Source organism: Pelodiscus sinensis, chromosome 2 (genome assembly GCF_052426305.1).
Source record: "Pelodiscus sinensis isolate ZL-2025 chromosome 2, ASM5242630v1, whole genome shotgun sequence".
NCBI classification, from domain to species: Eukaryota; Metazoa; Chordata; order Testudines; family Trionychidae; genus Pelodiscus; species Pelodiscus sinensis.
This window is the reverse complement of record NC_143053.1, coordinates 44,664,326-44,686,115: the sequence shown is the minus strand read 5'-3', so window position 1 is coordinate 44,686,115 and position 21,790 is coordinate 44,664,326. Positions and strand designations below refer to the sequence as shown.

The window sequence follows — 21,790 nt, the reverse complement described above, 5'->3', positions numbered from 1 at the left end:
GAAGAGGTAAAAAATTTGAAGCCCAAAGCCTGAAAATAGCACAAATTAGGAAGCCTGTACAGAAGAGCTCCCCTTTAAGCACGGAGCAAGAGACACTGAATGAACTACATAGTAGCTCAGAGCCCAACTATCATCACGTTTCAAAGACACCAAAGGAGTGGCATCATACTCCTTTAAAAAAAAGCAGAACTGGGAAGAATTAAAGGGCTACTATTAAAGCTGACAGGCCTAACTTTAGTCCTATCAGGTTTGTTTAAGATTGTGGAGACACTCTTAGGGTAGCCAGTACAAAAGTGAGAACCACTAGGCTACAGAGATCCTCTGGGTCTGACATTTACATTTTAATTCACCAAAGAGAGTTGTGATGTTGTATCCCATATTCTTTATGGAAATGTGCTTATGAATATGAATTTGCATAACTGAACAAAGATGACATGAACAAACTACATCTTGTAATATATAATTAGAAAAGTGATAATCTGCTGAATGTGTATATTCTAAGGGGGATCCAGTAGATATAGTATACTTAGATTTTCAGAAAGCCTTTGACAAGGTCCCTCACCAAAGGCTCTTATGTAAATTACATTGCCATGGGATAAGAGGGAAAGTCCTTTCTTGGACTGAGAACTGGTTAAAAGACAGGAAACAAAGGGTAGGAATAAATGGTAAATTTTCAGAATGGAGAGGGGTAACTAGTGGTGTCTCCCAAGGGTCAGTCCTGGGACCAGTCCTTTTCAACTTATTCATAAATGATCTGGAGAAAGGGGTAAACAGCGAGGTGGTAAAGATTGCGGATGATACCAAACTGTTTAGGATAGTCAAGACAGAAGTAGACTGTGAGGGACTCCAAGAAGATCTCACCAAACTGAAGCAAAATGCAGGACAATGTAGCACTTTAAAGACTAACAAGATGGTTTATTAGATGATGAGCTTTCGTGGGCCAGACCCACTTCCTCAGATCAAATAGTGGAAGAAAGTAGTCACAACCATATATACCAAAGGATACAATTAAAAAAATGAACAAATATGAATATGAACATGATTAAAATTAAACCATCTTGTTAGTCTTTAAAGTGCTACATTGTCCTGCATTTTGCTTCAACTACCCCAGACTAACACGGCTACATTTCTATCACTATTCACCAAACTGAGTGATTGGGCAACAAAATGGCAAATGAAACTTAATGTCAATAAGTGTAAAGTAATGCACATCGGGAAAAATAACCCCAACTATATGTACAGTATGATGGGGGCTAATTTGGCTATGACAAATCACGAAAGAGATCTTGGAGTTATCGTGGATCGTTCTCTGAAAACTTCCACGCAGTGTGCAGCGGCGGTCAAAAAGGCAAATATGATGCTAGGAATTATTAAAAAGGGATAGAAAATAAGAAAGAATATCTTACTGCCCCTGTATAAAACTATGGTACGCCCACATCTTGAATACTGTGTACAGATGTGGTCTCCTCACCTCAAAAAAGATATCTTGGCCTTGGAAAGGGTTTAGAAAAGGGCAACTAAAATGATTAGGGGTTTGGAATGGGTTCCCTATGAGGAGAGGTTAAAGCGACTGGGACTTTTCAGTTTAGAAAAGAGGAGACTGAGGGGGGATATGATAGAGGTCTATAAAATTACAAGTGGTGTGGAGAGGGCCGATAAAGAAAAGTTATTTATTAGTTCCCATAATAGAAGAACTAGAGGACACCAAATGAAATTAATGGGTAGCAGGTTTAGAACTAATAAAAGAAAGTTCATCTTCACACAACGTGTAGTCAGCCTGTGGAACTCCTTGCCAGAGGAGGCTGTGAAGGCTAGGACTATAATAGAGTTTAAAGAGAAGCTAGATAATTTCATAGAGGTTAGGTTTTTCTTACGTTCTATTTGTGTGCATGTATCATTCCTGTATTTGAAGTTAGACAAGGGAAACCTAGACCTGTTTACTAATCTTGACGTACTAGGTGAGGGCCATTAGCAGTATTCAAGGAACTTAATGGCCTAGTCTTCAGGACCAAGATCTGTGAACAGTCTTGTTTTTCTTGAAAGTCTTCACTATGGGTGGTCTTGTCAAAACATGTGTCCAGGTCATCTGATGCTGGAACCCATTTTACTTAACACAAAGGATTCCTGCCTTTGGCAAAAGGGATACAAAGGGACTACTGCCAGACATTAGGACACCCCTGCTTACCACACAAAATGACTCCTGGAAACATCAAAGACTGAAAAGGGGGAAGAATCAGTCACAAGTTAGGAGGCTTTCTAGCTTGTGAGAAAAAATTATTAGAACTACTGTTAGGGTAAGAAAATGCATGTAACAAGTATTAGGCTTATCTGGCATGTTTTATTTTGCTCAGTAACTTACTTTGGTCTGTCTGCTACCACTTAAATCCTCCTTTCTATGCTTAATAAAAATCACTTTTGTTTATTAATAAACCCAGTGTAAATAACTTACTAGGGAAGGAGGAGTGAAGAACAGCTGTGCATAGCTCTTCCATTGATAAAGACGACAAACAATTTATAAGCATGCTCTGTATAAAATTTTATGTTGAATAAGACGGATTTATCTGGAGTTCGGGATCCACTAGGGCTGTGCACTTGGGTGCTGTGTCAAGTCCCTTTGCCTGAGCCTTCCCGGAGCTGAGCTGATCTCAGTGTCTATACCTCTCTGTTGTGGCGTGTAACCCTAACTCTGTGCCACCGCTGGAGGAAACCGGAGAGTCTAGGTCAGCAGGACAGGATGATGGGACAGCTAGGTAGGCTCCATGGTATTTAAGCACATCAAATGACAAGTCTCAAGGGGATCTCTGTGACCCAGTCCGTCACAAGGATTATGTAAGATTTCTATTGCAGTCATTATCTTTATGAAATATACATATAGATAATATATAAGGAGATGTCCATTGCAAATTATGTTCTTAGACCATTGTAATTAAAGGCACATCATTCACAGGTAGTGTGCCTTAAGGCAGGTTCCACAAGACAGAAGATGGGAGACATTCATCTCCCTAGTTAGCCATTGTGTATTTGATGTCTTACAAATGGGATTCTATTTGCATACTGAGTAAAATGCTAATGAGGAGAGCATGTGGCCTTCAGAAGCAGAAATTCACAAGAAGAGACGAACATCTGAGGGGCGGGAACTGTAGATAGGTGAGGAGCAAAGAACAAATTCTAGGGGTGCAGAAAAAAGAAAGGGCATCCATCATCAGGAAAGCTGCCTACGTGCTTGGTCCCATGGTAGGAGGATCCCACCTATCCAGGTGGGAAAATGCTGTGCAAGTGTGAGCAGTAACTTATTAGACAAAAGAGCACCCTGTTAGCTAAGTTTCTACAACCCACATTCTGATTTTACATGTTATTCTTTGTTTCTAATATTTCTATTTGCTACCACTTGCACCTCTGTTCTTTGTTGTATCAGCTCCTCTCTAAGCAAATCTGAATGCTGTGTTTTAGGCAAAAGGGTGTAACCAGTAAGCTGCAGTGTAAAGTTCCTTTGGGAAGAGTGTCCCTGCTAATACTCATTGTCCAGTGGTTAGGGGGCCGCACACCATAGCTAAAAGCATGAATGACTCAGGGGTTGGAGAGTGCCTATTAGTCTGCATGAAGGAGAGCAGAGCCCACAGGGGCTGAGAAAGGAGTGTGGATGTTACTTGTGACTGGGAGCAGGCCCCTGGCTCATACAGAAAAGGATTCCTCATGCTAAGGATAGGTGGTAGCAGGATGCCTCACAATCTAAGTCAGTGGTGGCCAACCCACGGCTTGTGAGCCACATGCGGCTCCCAAAGAAAAAAATTGCGGCTCCTGATGGAACCAGGACAGAACCCAGAACTGCTCAGGTCAGCCGCTCTCACGGCTGGGCCACTTTTGAGTTGCATGCGTGCTCAAGGCCCCCCAGCGCATTATGTCATATCCTGCATATGCAGGCCAGGTCGCACTCAGCGTCCCAGCCTGCACGTGCTAGTAGCCGGTCGCTGAGTACAGGCGGCGGCTCCGGAACCTGGGCATACGGTTAGAGAGGGGAGGGGGATTAGTTTAGAGTGGGGGAGGGGGTGGCAGGATGCTTGGCTCTGGAGAAGAGGAGGGAAGGTGAGTGGGGTGTGCATAGCATCCCAGCCAGCACATGCTTAAAGCCAGCCACTCAGCTTACGCGCCCAGTGCCGGTAGAAAGATGGCATGGCGGTAGCAGCAGCTCTGGGTCCCAAGCATAAGGTTGGGGAGAGGGGCAGGGAGGCAAGGTGTCTGGCTCTGGGGAAGGTGAGGGGAGGAGGATTGGGTTAAAGTGGAGGGCGGGGAGGAGGAAATAGAAATCCTAGTACTGCATGCCAGCTCCAACTTCTCAGGAAGCATGCAGCTGTCATGGGGAGCAAAGAAAGAGCATGCGCTTCCTGAGAAGTTGGAGCTGGCATGCAGTCCTGGGATTCCTACACACACACACACACACACACACACACACACATCCTGCACAGGCAGGCAGGCAGGAGGAAGGAAGTCCCCGGCTGAGTGAAAGACCCAGTGTTTCAGGAAGCATGCCAGCTGTTTATGGAGGGGAGGGGAGGGGAGGGGAGGGGAGGGGAGGGGAGGGGAGGGGAGAAGAGCAGCCCGTGCACTTCCTGAGACCCGGGATCCCCAGGTACCAGCCGAGCTGTGTCTGTCCCCTTGCCCTGGCCATACCTCCCCCCCCCCCACCAGCACCATGTCCCCTGCCCCCACCAGCACCTTGCCACCTGCCCCAGCATCCAGCATCACCCTGCCCCAGCATACACCAGCACCTTGCCTCAGCACTCTGTCCTCTGCCTTCACCAGCACAGTTGGGGCCACATTAGTGAGGCTTGGGGGTTTTTTGGAGGGATTGTTTTTTGCATCTCACTTGTGTGGCACTGACGGACTTTTCTGTGGGTCAGTGACCCCTGACTCAAAACAGGTTCCCCACCCCTCTCATTAATAAAGACAATGCTGAAATATGTTGTGTTTGACATAGTATTTTATTTAAAAATGAAGCCTGGCCAACAAGCCCCCATCCGGGACCAAGCCCCCATCTGGTCGCAGCATCATAACACTCCTGCACCCCCCGGACCCCAAATCTGAGCCTATCATACACTGGAACCTTCTGTCCAGAGCTTCACACACCCCCAAACTCCTGCACCCCCACATCCTCAGTCTTCTGCCACTACACTCCTACACCATCCACACACTGCAAATCTGTCCTGAGCCCATCATACTCCCAGCCTCCCTGCCCTGAGCCCCTCATGCACCTCAGCCCAAACTCCTGCACCCTCACAGCCACAAGCTTGCAGCTTGCTCAGTGCCCCAACCCTCCACCTGGACTTGAACACTGTCCAGCCTGGAGCCCCCTCCCTGGAACAGTGTACTGGCACCTACTTTCCCCCGACACGGCTGGGTTTTTTTGCTCATCTTCCTCCCCTCTCCCCCAGTATGTGGCTCTTCGCCACCTGTCAATCGCTATTTTGGCTCTTCATTCCTAATGGGTTGGCCATCCCTGATCTAAGTGCTCTCTAAGCTGTGCAGCCACAGAGCTTCCCTGCACAGGGCTGCAACAGGGAGAGATCACTCTCACCAAGGCCTGATGTTGCCCTTTGCAGGGCAGGTGGGGGAGGGGGAGGAGCCCCTCCTCACTGGCCCCAGTAGGAAGCCACCCAGGTAAGCCCAAGCCCCAACCCCCTACTCCACTTTAAGCTACCCCCTTCCCCCCGCAATCCTAGGCACCCTCCTGTACTCCAAAGCAAAGAGTATAAAGAAAGCCCTTTGTCATTCCTGGGGGATGTGTTCTTAAGATCACTGAGAATGCCAAAATCCGTGAATATTGAGGGCAGGGGTATTCATAACACAATACAACACATTGTCCAAAACATAATGCTAACTAGTGTTTTATTACCTGCTGATTCACAGTCAAACAACTTCAAAACAACAGATTTCCAACCAAACTGAACACACAAAGGTAATGCAGTTAAACAACTTCAACACTAATCACCCAAAACAGTTCATTGAACTCACACTCTGTGAATCTCATTGTTCCTCTGAGATTAGGCGGTTAGCGGTGGTGGATTCACAAAGGGACATTGTGATGGGAAGCAGTATAGAGTTTTTCTTTAAGTCCTTAAAAATATTTTGGTACGGCATCATTGCAGCTTGATTGCAAGTGGCTCTTAATACATTTAAAAAGTAGATGCACAATGGCGAGGACCAGGAGTGAGCCAGGATAATGGATTCCTGACTCGCGCCAGTTCCCCCGCTATGCCTCTACCTCTTTTGCACCCACTGGAGATGGTGCTGGGGGGAACTGGCTTTTAAGTCGGCTCACACCAGTACCTGCTCCTGCTCCCCACTTGCTACCTCTCTCTGCTAGAGGTAGTGAGAGGGGAGGAGGGACTAGTCAAGTTATTACTCGACTACCCGATATGCATATGTTGTTTGCATCCCTCGTTTGTTCCTGTACCTTCAATAAGGTTTCTTTAAAATACTCTCTCCTGGATTCCTTTCCCCTTCATGTTTGCATTACAGAGGATCTTGCTCATCAGTTCCCTAAAGGAGTCAAAGTCTGCTTTTCTGAAGTCCAGGGTCTGTATTTTGAAGCTCTCCTTTCTTCCTTTGGTCAGGATCCTGAAATTGACTCTCTCGTGATCATTGCTTCCTAGCTTGCTACCCACATCTACTTCCCCTACTAATTCCTCCCTGCTTTTGAGCAGCAAGTCAAGCTGCACATGGTTCTTAGTTGGTTCCTTCAGCACTTTGTACCAGGAAGTTGTCCCCAATATTCTCCAAAAACTTCCTGGATTGTCTGTGTACTGCTGTATTGGTCTCCTAACAGACACCTGGGTGATTAAAGTTCCCCATGAGAACCCGGGCCTGTGAGTTGGAAGATTCTGTTAGTTGTCTGAAGAAAGCCTTGTCTACCTCTTCCACCTGATGTGGTGGTCGACAGCAGACACCCACCACAAAATCGCTCCTGTTGCTCCAACCTCTAAACTTAACCCAAAGACTCTCAAATAGGCTTTTCTCTCGCTTTATACTGAGAAATCATACTGCTCTCTTACATACAGGCAGTCCCCGGGTTACATACAAGATAGGGACTATAGGTTTGTTCTTAAGTTGAATTTGTGTGAAGTCGGAACTGGCTCCAGATTCAGCTGCTGCCACTGAAACTGACCAGGGGCTGACTACAGGAAGCCGGAGGCAGAGTTGCTCTGCCCCCAGCTTCCTGGAATCAGCCTGATCAGTTTCAACAGCTGCTGAATCTGGAGCCTGGGACAGAACAGCTGGGGCGCTGCCCGGTAGGTTCCCACAGGACCAACCCGGCAGCACCCCAGCTGCTCTACCCGAGGCATCCCGCAACAAAAGCCTGGTCTGCTGGGGGGGGGGGGCGCACTAGCTGCGCCCCCCCCCCCCCCCCAGCAGACCAGGGAGACCCGAGCAAAGCCGCACAGGCAGAGGAACCCCGCTGCCCGTGCGGCTTTGCTCCTATCCCCCTGGTCTGCTGGGGGGGGGGGGGGTTCAGCAAAGCCGCTGGACCCCCCCCAGCAGACCAGGGACACCTGAGCCAAGCTGCCGCCTGGGTGGCTTTGCTCGTAAAGCTGCCCAGGCGGCGGCTTTGCTCGGGTGTCCCTGGTCTGCTGGGGGGGTCCAGCAGCTTTGCTGGACCCCCCCAGCAGACCAGGGAGACCGGGAGAAGCTTTTCTCGCCCCGGAGGACACAGGTGGCGACCCGCCGCCCATGAGCTCCGGGGCGAGAAATGCCCCGTTCGTAAGTGCGGATCCGACATAAGTCGGATCCGCATAAGTCAGGGACTGCCTGTACAGTGCAACTCCTCCACCGTTTCTGAAGGGTTAGCCTGTCTTTTGCTACCTTTCTGAAGCTCGAAGGTGTCCTTTCTGCCTTTTCATCTGCACTGAAAACTTGCTGGGGCACATAATTCTTTTCCGCCATAATTTTAAGAAGATTATGGACCAATTCCCACATTAACTTCACATGTAAATTGTATCACTTTTTAAATTTCCCCAATCACCCATTGTGTGTGGTGAATGACACTACACTGTCATAATTTCCCCCTTCACTGCTTGATGCTTGCGCAAATTGCTTCCACATACTCAAAGTCTTTATTTGAATTATAGCACCAATCACAGGTGCTTGTTTCTGTGCTATGTCTTGAATGCAAATTCTTAATGCCTTTTCCATTTTCTCAATCAGGGGATCACTACTCACATGACACCTTTGCACAAGCTGGTGCACTTGTAGAAACACCATCCCTTATGCTTTCCTCCCTTTTGATATAATACATGGTAGACTTGCTAAATGTGAGACATTCCAGCTACGGAGGCCACACTACCACCACTTGCGAGTTTATCCAACAATTCAACTTACTCACTTTAAGTATTCATCTTTTTTCTCTTTTTAACCTCTTGACCACTGTCTCATTCACTTGCTTTCCCCCTCTCCCTCCGCCCCGGTGCCTTAATTAAGGGTGCGTCTTAAGTTTAGCTATTGCAATTTTCTTTCTAGAAGGCACTGAAAAAACATCAGCACACTGCATCATATGCTTGGGCTGGTGCGATGCAATATGCGAAACACAAACAGCAAAACTGCAGATGGTGAGGGCTTCCTGTATAGTGAAAAAACAGATTCCCTACCTGAGTTCGGAATCTGCCAACCATTAATCCTTAATAGAAATGCAGACAGCTTTCAAAGTATATTAATGTAGTACTTCCAGATGGCTTTTTAACAGTCTGAATTTCAGACTAAATATTGGTGGCATTTGTAAGATACAATATTCTGACAGCAGTAAAACAGTTCACATGCATAAGCCTATTAAGCCCAATATCCAGTCATTTCCAGCAAGTCTTGTTTTTACAAGCCATAGATCTTTTTCAGAGCATGTTATGAAATCTGATTTCTGCTCCTGACATTATGGTTTATAGCTACATTATCACTGTTACTTACAACAAAAGAAACAACAGCTACATCAGTTCAGTGATGACAGCAGATTGCTCTGCTATGCAAAGTATTCTAGTACAAGTTAGGAAATAGGTCCCTTTCTCCGCAGGATAGGAATACTGTGGATGGAATAATGTACTGGCTTCCTAAGAAGTGATCTCACAGTACTCTTGAAATTCTTCCTCTGCTCAACATGGATAAAGGCACAACTCATCTATAAAGGGATCTCCAGGTTTCCTCACAGACAGGTGATGTGATTTGAAGCTAACAAAGGGGCATGAATTGGGAGGTCAGGGTAAATGGAGGTAATGAAAAATATGTTGAGAAAAAGAAGTGAATGCTCTATTTTAGTGCCTCTCAAACTACAGTCCACAGCCATCCAGTGGTCCAGAGCCACTGATGAAGATCCACAAAATAAGACAGACAGGTGGTTAGTGACAGGGCAGGGAGATAGTCCAGAAGAAGATTCCCTTCAATGTGTCCTGCAGAATGACAAAGTTAGATTTATTTATTATTTATTGAAAATATTTTTACCCCGCCTCTCTATTTAAATATTCAAGGTGGCTTACAAAATTTTTAAACTATAATATATATAAAAAATTAAAATATGAGACCCAGAAGAATATAAAACCTGCTAAGACATCTTGAGAGGAGGGACAAACACACACTCAACACCAATAATAGCACAAGTAAAACGGGTGGCTTTAGCCTTGCACGGAAACAATGCTAGCATTGGTGCCAGGCAAATATCCCAGGGGAGAGAATTCCACAGCCTGGGAGCAAATGCTGAGATGGCCCTGCTCCACATAGATGTTAATCTTATCTCCCCAAGTGAAGGAACACAGAACAGAGCCTCCCCAGCTGACCTCAATCCGCAGGCAGGCTCATATGGGAGAAGATGGTCCTTCAGATGCCATGGACCCAACCTGTTAAGGTCATAACCAAGACCTTAAATTGGGCCCAGAAACATACTGGAAACCAATGCAGCTTCTGGAGCACTGGCATAATGCGCTCCGTATAACGAGTATTAGTTAAAACTAGACACATTCTGGACCAGCTGAAATTTCCAAAGGCTCTTCAAAGGCAGCCCCACATAAAGCGCATTACAATAATCCAACTGGGATGTAACAAGAGCATGGATCACTGTGGCCAAGTCATGCTTGTTCAGGGAGGGTCACAGCTGGCAGATCAGGCGAATCTGCCCAAAAGCATGCCTGGCCACTGAAGAAATTTGGTTCTCAAATGTTAAAAAAGGGTCCAAGAGGATTCCTAGGCTGTGCACCTGTTTTTTAAGGGGGAGCGTAACCCCATCTAGAACAGGTACCACACTACATTCCTGAACAGATGGCCTCCTGATCCACAAGACCTCATTCTTATCTGGATTCAACTTCAGCTTGTTTGACTTCATCCAGTCCATCACCGCCTCCAGACACCGGTTTAGATCAATCACCGCCACACCTGGTTCTGATGTCACAGGGAAATAGAGTTAGGTGTCATTTGCATATTGATGGCACTGTCCTCCAGAACTCCTTGTGACCTCTCCCAGTGGCTTCATGTAGATCATAGAATCATAGAATACTAAGACGAGAAAGGACCTCGAGAGGTCATCGAGTCCAGTCCCCTGCCCTCATGGCAGGACCAAATACTGTCTACACCATCCCTGATAGACATTTATCTAACCTACTCTTAAATATCTCCAGAGATAGAGATTCCACAACCTCCCTGGGCAATTTAGTCCAGTGTTTAACCACCCTAACAGTTAGAAACTTTTTCCTCATGTCCAACCTAAACCTCCCTTGATGCAGTTTAAGATCCGTGGTCACCAACCCACTGATCGTGATTGACTGGTCGATCGGGAGGGCTCAACCAGTCGATTATGAGGCATTTGGGCCCCCCCATTACCTCCCACCCCCAAGAAGCCCCACTAATGCGACAATGGAGGTAGCACCAGCTCCCTCTGGGGTGGATGGAAGTCCCATAGCCGTGTGCCACTTGCGGGGTTTCAGAAAGTGCGCTGGCTGCTCCCCGTCCCCCAAACAATTGGTGCAGTACCAGAACCCAGGTCTGTGGCATGCTGGGGACTTCCTGTGTGGCGGGGGGGGGGGGAGGAGTCATCAGAGGAGGCACGTACCGGGACTTCCTTCCCCTGTAGGGGGGGAAGGGGTAGGAGTTCCAGGAGGAGGCATGCACCAGGGGCTTCCTTCTTCTGTGCAGGGGGCAGAGAGGGGAAATAAGAGTCCTGGGAGGAGGCACACACTGGAGACTTCCTTCCCCTGTGGAGTGGAGAGGCGGTAGTGGAGGGCACCATGTCCCCCACCCCAGCACTCAACAGCACCATGTCCCCTGCCCCCACCAGCACAGAAGAAGGAAGCCCCTGGTGCATGCATCCTCCTGGGACGCCTACCTTTTCCCCCCACATTAGTGAGGCTTGGGGGGTTTTGGAAAAGTTATTTTTTTGCATCTTACTTGTGTAGCCTCAACTGACTTTTCTGTGAGTCAGTGACCACTGACTCAAAACAGGTTCCCCGTCCCTCTCATAAATAAAGGCAGTGCTGAAAATTTTTGTTTGACATAATATTTTATTTAAAAATGAAGCCCGACCAACAAACCCCCAATTGGGGCCAAGCCCTCATCTTGCCGCAGCATTATAACACTCCTTTACTGCCCCCAGATCTCAAATCTTAGTCTATCATACAATGGAACCCCCTCTCCTGAGCCTCTCACATCCCCCAACTCCTGCACCCCCACATCCTCAGTCTTCTGCCACAACACTCCTGCACCAGCCACACACCACAAATCTGTGTCCTGAGCCAATCATCCTCTCAACCTCTCTTCCCTGGGCCCCTCACATACCGCAATCCAAACTCCTGCACCCTCACATCCACAAGCCTGTGGCTTGCTCAGCACCCTGACCTTCCACCTGAGCCCAATACTCCCCAGCCTGGATCCCCATCTCCGAGCCAGCATCCCCTTCTCCACATCCTTCTGCATCCAAATTCCCTCCCAGAGCTTGCACCTCTCACCCCTTCACACACCCAAATCCTTCATTCCAACCCCAGAGCCCACACATCCTGTCTCAACCCAGTGAGGGTACAGCTAGACTACAAGAGTTTTTCCAGGATACCAGAGGTATTCCAGAAAAAAATCTTCCATGTCCAGGGACGCGTTTGTTCTTCTGCTTTTTTTAATGGAAGAGCAAACATGCTCTTTCGGAAACCCCTGTATTCCTTGTTCTACGAAGAATAAGGGGGCTTCCAAAAGAAGGGGATTTTCTGACATTTGGCCAAATATCGGAAAAACCTCTTCCTACAGGAGAACTGGAAAAAAGCGACAGTGTAGCCATATCCTGAGAGTGTATAAGGGCTGGGGATAGCAAGTGATGGAGAGGAGGAGAACAGAGAGGGTGTGGCTTCTAGGAAGGGGTGGGGTCTTGGGAGAAGGATGGGGTAGTTCTTGGCTTGTTCTGACATTTAAAAAGTGATCTTGGGCATAAAAAGGTTGGAGACCACTGATGTAAATGTTAAACAGCATAGAGGACAAGATGTGCTACAGGGTCCTGCAAGTTTCCAACTACCATGGGGTCGAACAGCAGTCCCCTAGCTGCACCTTCTGAAGGCATCCCGACAGGTAAGACAGGAACCACCGCAAAACAGTGCCTCTGATAACCAACTCCACTAGGCTTTCAGAAGGATACCTTGGTCGATGGTATCAAAAGCTGCTGAAAGGTCCAAGAGAATCAACAGGGATGCACTCCCCCTTTCTATCTCCCAGCATAGGTCATCTACCAGGGCGACCAAGGCTGTTTCAGTTCCAAAATCCAGCCTAAAGCCAGACTGAAATGGATCTAAATAATCTGCTGCACAACATCAAACAAACTTACTCCTGCCAGTAAGACATTATAATCTAAATCCTGCCCTGGCCAAAAGAACCACAATGAATCCTCCATCATAAACATGCTGCTGGACTATTTCACTACGGTGCATATTCTGCTGCTCCTCTCAGTAGGAATATGCATGCCTACTATGTGCTCACTGTAGCAGATACACTTGTGGGTTAGCCATTTCCAACTCTCCAACTCAACAAACCAAGTCCTTCCAGGATATGACAATCCCTACCACACTCCTGCATGCTTTTGAGAGATCCCGCCCTGCTGCTTGTGTGAAGAGAAGATACTCCTTACACACTGGTGTTTCCAATGCATCATACTGAGCCCTGAAGATGTGTTATCAGCCACACACTCCTTAATATTTAAAAGGTGATTCTTCCTCTTAGAAAACATAATCAAATATGACATTTAAAGCACTTGAAAAGTGTATCCAGTATCTACTAGCCTGAAAACTAAGCCTCGGTGAAAAATATATGGGCTTCCAGGATTTAACAGAAGCAAAGATTACTCGTGGGGGAATTCTGTGACTTGACTTTCCTCAGAGTAACTGAGGTAGACACACAACTAACTAGGAATCTACAACAACTTAGCCTGTTATATATTTTGAAGAGTTTGTTTGTGGATTTGTTTGTGCAAAATAAAGTCATACTTCCTGATTACCTACAGACACCAAATTTTGCATAAACAATCCTGCCACTTAAATTAGCTGAATGCACTACTGTTTATACCAGAATATGCTTGGTGAAAGGTTTAAATAATTTTTTTTAATTGGAAAAAAGTCATGACTATTCTGATTAGAGTTAATAAAATATGTGCAAACAAAATTAAAATCAAGTAACCTATTCCACTGTCATTTTAGTGCAAAACATTTTTACTGTAACAAATCACAAAATAATTCAAATTAGTTACAGAAAGAGTAATGGAAGCTTAACGAGTTCCTGATTCAAATTTACAATGTATGGTAATTATTCAATAAAATGAATAATGTTTGAAATTGAAATCCTACAAATTTAAAACTGTTCTTTTACTTCCCTTTTGCAAGCACATTAATAAAAAATTCTATTCTATTGAATTTCTTGAACTTTCCTATAAGTGTAATCTATGCAAAATGACTCTGCCTGGTCAAGGACGGGTCTCATCTGCTAGTATACTGTAAACAAGCACATTTTCACTAATCCTTTATTTTATTTTGCTAGTATGGCTTATGTGCTCTAATGTGTAGGTGACTTTTACAGACCATCTGTCATACATATTTAGCCCAATAAAATGCTTAAGGACCCTATTAACACATGGATTCTGCATCTTTTCTGTGGGATGAGTATTTACAAATTTTCACTATGGCACGCCGGGCTCCTTGCCCCACCGGGCAGCCCTGCTACGCTCCTGGCCCCTTGCCCACCCCGCTATGCTCCTGGTCCTGCCAGGGACCCCTGCTGTGGTGTGCTAGTCTGGCCCCACCAGGCAGCCCCACTGGGTTGTTGCCTGGCTGCTCAGATGCAGCACACTGGGCAGCCCAGCTGCAGGGAGCCCAGCCACCAGCCCTCCACCAGGACTTGTTGGTCCTACATCCATGGTCCTGCCAGATGATGGATGTTACTGGAACAGGGAATCCCCGATTACACATGTTCAACCTGTACATATGAGAATTCAAAATGTCTGAAAACCAATATACTCTAAAGCTAAGGAGGCTATAAATATAAGAAGTGAAGGAAACCCTGCATAATTAGATCCCACAGAAAAAATATCCAATCTTCATAACCTCTGTTTTGAGGCCTGTGTTACTAAATTGTGTAATTAAAAATGCCAGATCATGGTTAATGTTAACCAAGAGCATAGCAGTGCTACATTTTCATACCCAGCTCAGATTCTGTGACAATGTAAAGATTATACAAATGTATATATCTGCTCACCTGTAACATTTGTCCACCTTCTTTAGTACTCCTATCTACAGTGTATTCACACATAAATCACTTTCTGGTTTAGATGTATAAATTGTTTAATCTGTACATGAAAACTGGAGATCTTAATTTGTAACAAAACCAGTAAAATCAGAGACCCATATGCTCCTATTAAAACCAGCCAGAGCAGGATTGGAACTTCATATTTTAAAAGCTTCTAATAAAGCTGAACTAATCTTATTTAGTTTAGACAGTCTGAGCTTTTTCTGACATTTAAGAGGTTAAACTACTTTAAAAAAAATCGATACCAATATGTTTTGTAGATCATAGACTCAAATTATTTTTAATTTTAGCCCTAACTTAATGCCATTCCGATCATCACATCTAAATTACTTTCTTCAGTAAAAATTAACCTCCTTTTACTGAACAGACAACCTTTACAACAGGCCAATTTTCACTGAGTTTAATGCCACAGCATTAATCTGGATCCCACATTCACAAGTCAATGATTTATTGTATCAAACTTGCCTTTTTTGCATGTCTTGCAAAGACATGTGTTAGTCGCTTTATTCAATATAGATGCTAGTGTAGAGAGCGCTGCTCTCTATTAGGGATGTAAAATCCTGTGTAATTAGTTAAATAGTTAAACATTAAAAACTGTCATTTATTCCTTTCCTCCTTCAGCCTATTGTTCACTAAACTATATACATTCCTGCTAGTCTCAAGGCCCAACAACGACCCTTCCCCCTCCTCAAGGCAAGCCACTGCAATCAAGAGCGGCTACCAACAATCAGGCACACACAATCAGACGTGATTTCCTCAGAGCCTAAAAATGCCAGCGCTCTTCCCTCTTAACGCAAATCAAGCAAAAGATAAAGGTGCTGTCAGCTCCAAAAGAAGTTTGTTGTGCACACGTTAGTGAAAAGTAACAGTAAACAGCACCAAAAGGCTAATTAAATATGCACTATCCCACCCAGATACTTTACTCAAAGATCAGTATAATTACTGAGAGCTGACCGGGGGGTACAAGAATGTCTTGCTCGTGGGTTGTACGAACAGGGAACCCCCAATTCGAGGGGGCGGCTTTCCACGCCGGACTAGACAGCCTGCGTGGTTTGCATTGCTTGTTTTTTGAGCAACAGCTTCTCAAGGACATGGGAACAATGTGTGCACCAAACACACCCTGCCTCTGCCTAGGCCAAGCAGCAGTTTCGGAGCGAGGCGCGTTAGGGTCTGCACGTTGGACTCGCCGCCGCCGGTAACAATGCACCGAAGGCTACTGCTGCTGCGACAAACGCATCGGGCTGCCCTTGCCACGCTGCCCCCCGCCAGGAAAATACCCCGGTCTCCCCGGCACGCCGAGAAAGCCCTGCAGGGCCAGGCCAAGCTGCGGGACCCACCAGCCACCTTCTCGCTCTCCCGGCGCAGGTTGGGAAGGGAGGCTGCGGGCCGGGCAGTGGGCACTTACCTTTGGGGCTGCTCTCTGGCAAATAGGGCGGCGCGGTAGGGGTGACATTGCCGGAGCTGGGCGCGGACAGCAGAGGGGAGCGCTCGTCCACCCCGTCAGCAGCCATGACTATGCGGCAGCAGGGCCGGCTGAACCCGGGGAAGAGCCTTTCCTCGCGCGCCCGGCGTGTGAGCGTGTCACAAGGCACTGGAGCGAGGGGGAGGAGGGGAGCGCGGCCAGCAGCGCGAGAAGCGGGGGGAGGGACTGGGACCTGGAAAGGGGGGGGGAGCACAAACTGGCCCTCCCTATGTCACAAGCAATAGGGCGGGGATGGGGAAGGACAGAGCTTCCTCTCTCTGCAGCCCCTGCCGGAGTTGGGGGGGGGGGGGGGATAACTCGTGTTGCAGCTGTTTTTGTTTTCCGGGGCAGTTAATGCGGAGAGGTTCGTGTCCAGGCTTTCCTCACGCAAGGAAATGGGATATGAGCAGGAGAGAGAGCACCACCTGTAGTTGCCTGGGGCACAAATGCAGTAGGGAGGGAAGCCCTGGCACGGTGGGGGTATGTACACCCCCATCCACCCTTGCTTACTACATCTGTCCTCTCAGTATAGTGTCAGGAGTCCCTGTCTCTTGCATTGGTCCAGTAAAATATAGCACTTTACCCACATTGTTCCTGCAATATTATAAGTCAGATTTTCATTCCAGAATTGTTTGTGGGCACCATTAGCAGGGAGAGATAAAGAGAGGGGATCATTTTGCTTTTTCATCTGCAAGCTATTAATAAAAGGAGGAAATATAACATTTTCTCTCTTTACTTTCTGCTTTTTTTGCTAGTGGTTTGACCTGGCGTGCCTCCCTCTAGCTCAGACACTCTCAAAGTTTTTATATGATACTTTTCATTGGGGTATCTGTACAAAATTACAGACCAGGAAGACCATGGAAAAATCACTTTATTAAAAATAAAATAGACTAAGACATGTCAGATGTGGTAAACAACAAAAAGCAAAGGGTGTTTACCCAAGTTGTAGATGGCCTTGCTGTTGCAATTTTTTCAATTGCCTCTTTCAAAACCCTGAGGAGGAGGCAGATGTTTCTCCCCTGCAATTGTAAATACTGCTGTGTTTATAAAGATGACAAATCAGTGACTTTTATTGCCGCTTTATTTATGCATAAGGAAATTCATGCACTTTTTGTCATTTGAGTCTACTGCTCATGTGAGGAGGGTTCTCCTAGTGTCAGTGAACTCTCTGAGGACACAAGGCACCACTTAAAACTCTCTTTGCCTGAAATTCCATTAAGGCACCAGCTGGAAATCCCAGCAGAAGAACTTTCCCTATTGTATTTTCACCCTAAATTGCAAAGAGACATATGCTTGTCACACTGTAATCTAGATACATTACCTATAAATTAGAGATTCCCATGCCCTCCTAATGTATGGCATGCAAGTGATAACATAAGTTATCTAGTTATTCTGGATAATGACATGCTGCAGAGCATTAGGCCAATTGCCAAGTGTCATCAACCATCCCAGAAGTGTGGTTATCTAGGACAACTGCACTTCCTGAAATTGTGTTATTGGGAGAACGTTCCTCCATTTATGTAAGAACAGGATAATAAGTCCTGATCCTGAACTGTGAAGTTGGATGCAAATACTATGATTTCATTAGTCAGACTCCTTCCCTCTTACTTTTATTTTATAAGATATATTACTTAGAGCTGGGCAAAAACAACAACAACAAACCACAAACCAAACCCGACAGCAAAAAAACAAGCTGAAAGTTTTCCACTAGAAAATGCTGACTCAAGGAAATAGAAACATTTCACAGGATTTTGTCAAAATTGTAGATGGGGAAGTTATCCAAACATTTTCAGTTAGCTAAGGGTGAAATATTTAGTTTCAATAAGGATGACGTGTTTTGAATCGATCATTTTGATTTGTTAATATGATATGATAGCCAACTCTAAAATGTAATTAAACAATCCAGATATAACAAGATATTTCAACCTTATTATTTCAATAAGATCATTTTGACATTTCTGAAATTAATACTTCAAGATGGAAATTTCAACTAATCATTTTGATTCAGGGTGAAAAATAATTTTGAAATACTGACATTTCCTGCAGAATAGAAATTCTAACTTTTGACCATCTGTAAAGGTGCCTTGTGAGGAATAATACATGATAGGGCACCTGGTTGTTTATTGCATATTGGCCAGGAACCAGTCTGAAGGCCAAGTACTTCCCTCATCCAGCAAGTGCTGTCTTGTCATCTCAAGCCACCGTGTTCTCTGGAAATGCTATAACTGACTTCGCAGGAGGGAAACTTTAAAGCTAAATAATTCTTGCCAGGACTGTTAAAACTCAAAGGCCCAGATCCTGAAAGGCATTTAGATGCCTAATTCCCATTGGTTGGATGCCTAAATACCTTTGAGGATCTGCGCTAATGTGCTGCTTAACCACAACTCTGGTTGGGGTTGTAAGATGTAATAGGTTTTTAGTATTTGTAGTTGAAATGTACCTCCAGCGCAGTTTCCTACCATGGCCTTGTTGGCAAGTACAGAGTTTTTCAACAAATATGCAGGTATATTCTCTGTTGGATTTTTAGTAAAGGAACCAACATTTCCAGCCACACCCCTATTTTTGCTGTACTGTGAAAGATACAATAGCTAGTAGAAAGATGAATAAAAAGAGAAAAAGATAGGCATGATTAAGTTCACCAGTACCCACTGCTCTGCAGTGACAAGAAATTGATTGTGTGAGACCCATCTACTGCATTGTCCCATGCCTCAGAGGAAGACTTACAAACATGAATATCACTGCCAGTTGCCCAAAGGGAAAAGCTATACCACAATTCAGATGTTAATCTGTTGAACCCTGAGCATATGACCAAGAATTATTGTAGTTAAGCATCTCATTAAACTGACCCATACCTGAGAATGATCGGTGTCTAAATAATTATTAGTTAAGTAAATATAAAAGTAACACACAATCACAGCTCCTTTCAATCATAAAGGATTTGCTATGCAAGAACATCCAGAAAAAAAATGCAGATTAACTGAGAGATGTAAATTTGACATGGTGTAGTTAATCCACATTAAATTTTTGTGTGGACTCTGTAATTCGGAATTAAAATAGCCTTAATTTGGTTTAGGTGACCCCTGATCTATACTACAGAATTAAATTGAGAAGCATAGAGCTTAAGTCAATGTAGTTAGGTCGACACAGTTCAAGTACAGACAATGCATTGCATACATTAAATATTACTGCCTTTCAAAGTCTGTCCCATAATGATCCACACTGAGTCTACACTACCATGGGCTGTCAAATTAATTTACACAACTTCAGCTACATGAATATTGTAGCTGAAGTTGATGTATTTAGACCCACTATGGAATCATCACCATAGTAAATCAACAGCTGACAATCTCTTGTCAACTCCAGCTATGCTTCTCATTCTGATGGAGTACCAGAGTCAACATGATAGCACTCAGCGGTCCATTAGACACGATAAATTGACCCCCCCCCTCCAATGGATCAATTGCTGCCCATCAATCCAGGAGGTAGTGAAGACGTGCTCCTAGTAAGGATGAACACCACCAACACAGGTGTGGACATATAAAAGCAGTTTAATTACTACATTAGCTGAAAATCAATGTAACATAGATTGACTTAATTTTGTAGTGTAGACTTGTCCTTCATACACTCCGGAAATGAATTAAACTACAGTCAAAATTAAGACTACTTTAATTTTGAATGAGGGTGACAATTACTAGAATTTCTGTACTCTTAAACAACAAATTGGAGTACTAAGCTAATAATTCCCAGCAAATAATTTGTTTGTTGAATTTTTCCTATTTTTCATTATTTTAAATTAATTTTATGGAAGTAACCACAGGTTTACCACAAGTCCATGTTGATTTACACATTTAGATCTCATTCAGGCAATGGGATCTACTGCAATGCACCCCTATGCCCTTATGGTGTTTTAATTGACTCAGGTTATACATAGTTCCAAATGGTGTCCAGCAAGTTGATCCTATACATTATGAAGTACTGAGAGATTATACAGAAACTACATTCTTTTGAATTAACTAAGTTGCAAGGTCAAGCCTCTCAAGAGATAGAGTGCCGTATTTAAGGTTCCTACAAATAGATAATTCAGCTCCCTTATGCACATATATTACAGAACACCCTTTAATTATATTACTGTGCTGGGTTTAGTCACAAAGATCCCATTGAGACTGTCACCTTATGCGCTGATTATACCACTAAGTCTGCCTACCTGACCTCTGGAGCATCCCATCACCCCAACCTGCTGGGCCAGAAATTCTGGTTTCCCCCAGAGTCGGTAATGAGTTGAGATCACAACCCAGAGCAGAGCGACACAGACACTGAAATCACCTCAGCTCTGGGAAGGGTCAAGCAAAGGGACTTGACACAGCAGCCAGGTGCACAGCCTGCGTTGGACCAAAACCCCAGATAAATCCATCTCATCCATTAACTGGTTAACTTTACACATCTCTATGCGTCATATTTCTAACTTCAAATACAGGAATGATACATGCACACAAATAGAATATGCACATTCTGCAGATTATAATGTTAAAATATTTTACATTAATTATTTTACCTAAAGAATATTTGAGTTAGGCATATTCATATTCAAAACCATCTTTCCATATAGATTATGGGGGTGCGACATAACAATGATCAAATGCTATTTTTTCCACAAGACCCTTACCTCATTCAGTGCACAGGAAGACCTACCCTAGCATCTGAGCTCACAAGTGAGCCCAAGAAAGCAAGAAACAACTTGATGAGGCTACTAGTGAAGGCTGAAACTCCTCCCTGTAAAACTATCAGCTCTGGAAGCTGAGGAAATAGAATGTGGGTCCAGTGGATTCTTAGCATTTGCTATTCCTGAGGTTTCTCTTTTATATATATGGGGTACTGTTTAGGGTTGCCAGGTGTCCGGTATTCTACCAGACAGTCCAGTTTTGCACCCTCTGTCAGGTAAAAAAAATGTGCAATGTCCGGTATTTTCTGTTTTTCTGGCTGGGTGCCAGACAGAAACCTGGCGGGGGCAGGAGGAGTGGCTGGGAGGCGGGCCCACAAGCGGCGCTGGGAGCCTGTGGTAGCATGCAAAAGCCTGGCAGGGGCGGGGGGAGTGGCTGGGAATCCCAGCCACTGCCCTCGCCCGCCTTCTGCACACAACCACAGGCTCCCAGCACCGATTGCAGCCCCACTCCCTGTGGTTGTGTGCAGAAGCCAGGCAGGGGGAGTGGCTGGAGTTCCAGCCACTCCTCCCACCCCCACCTGGCTTCTGCACACAACCAGAGGGAGTCCCAGGCTGGGAGGCAGAGCCTCTGGTTGCGTGCAGAAGTCGGGCGGGGAGAGTGACTGGGAGGTGAGGCACAGTTGGCGCTGGGAGCCCAAAGCTGATTGCGTCTGAGGAGGAGTGACGCCTTGGGGAGGAGAAGCCCTGTCCCTGCTCCTGAGCGCTGTTCAAGCACGTTGTGGCACTGTAGTCTAGGAGAGAAGGCCGCAGGTGCTTTGTAGTTGCATTTAGGCGCCTTTTATGGGCTCTCGGCCAAAACTGACTGGGGTGGAATTTCT

General features: G+C 45.4%; 1 protein-coding gene across 2 annotated transcripts in view; it reads right to left on the bottom strand.

The window, feature by feature from the left end:
* The window catches only part of PIP4P2 (phosphatidylinositol-4,5-bisphosphate 4-phosphatase 2), a 56,987-nt gene extending 40,537 nt beyond the window's left edge, over positions 1 to 16,450 (bottom strand). Inside the window, exon 1 of one of the 2 annotated variants that reach the window (XM_075920407.2) lies at positions 16,196 to 16,450. In XM_075920407.2, the coding sequence (XP_075776522.1) occupies positions 16,196 to 16,301 (106 nt within the window). In that variant the 5' untranslated portion in view covers positions 16,302 to 16,450. The remainder of the gene's footprint in view (positions 1 to 16,195) is intronic. The other variant, XM_075920406.2, reaches the window with a different exon arrangement.
* Between the last annotated feature and the right edge of the window lie 5,340 nt (positions 16,451 to 21,790).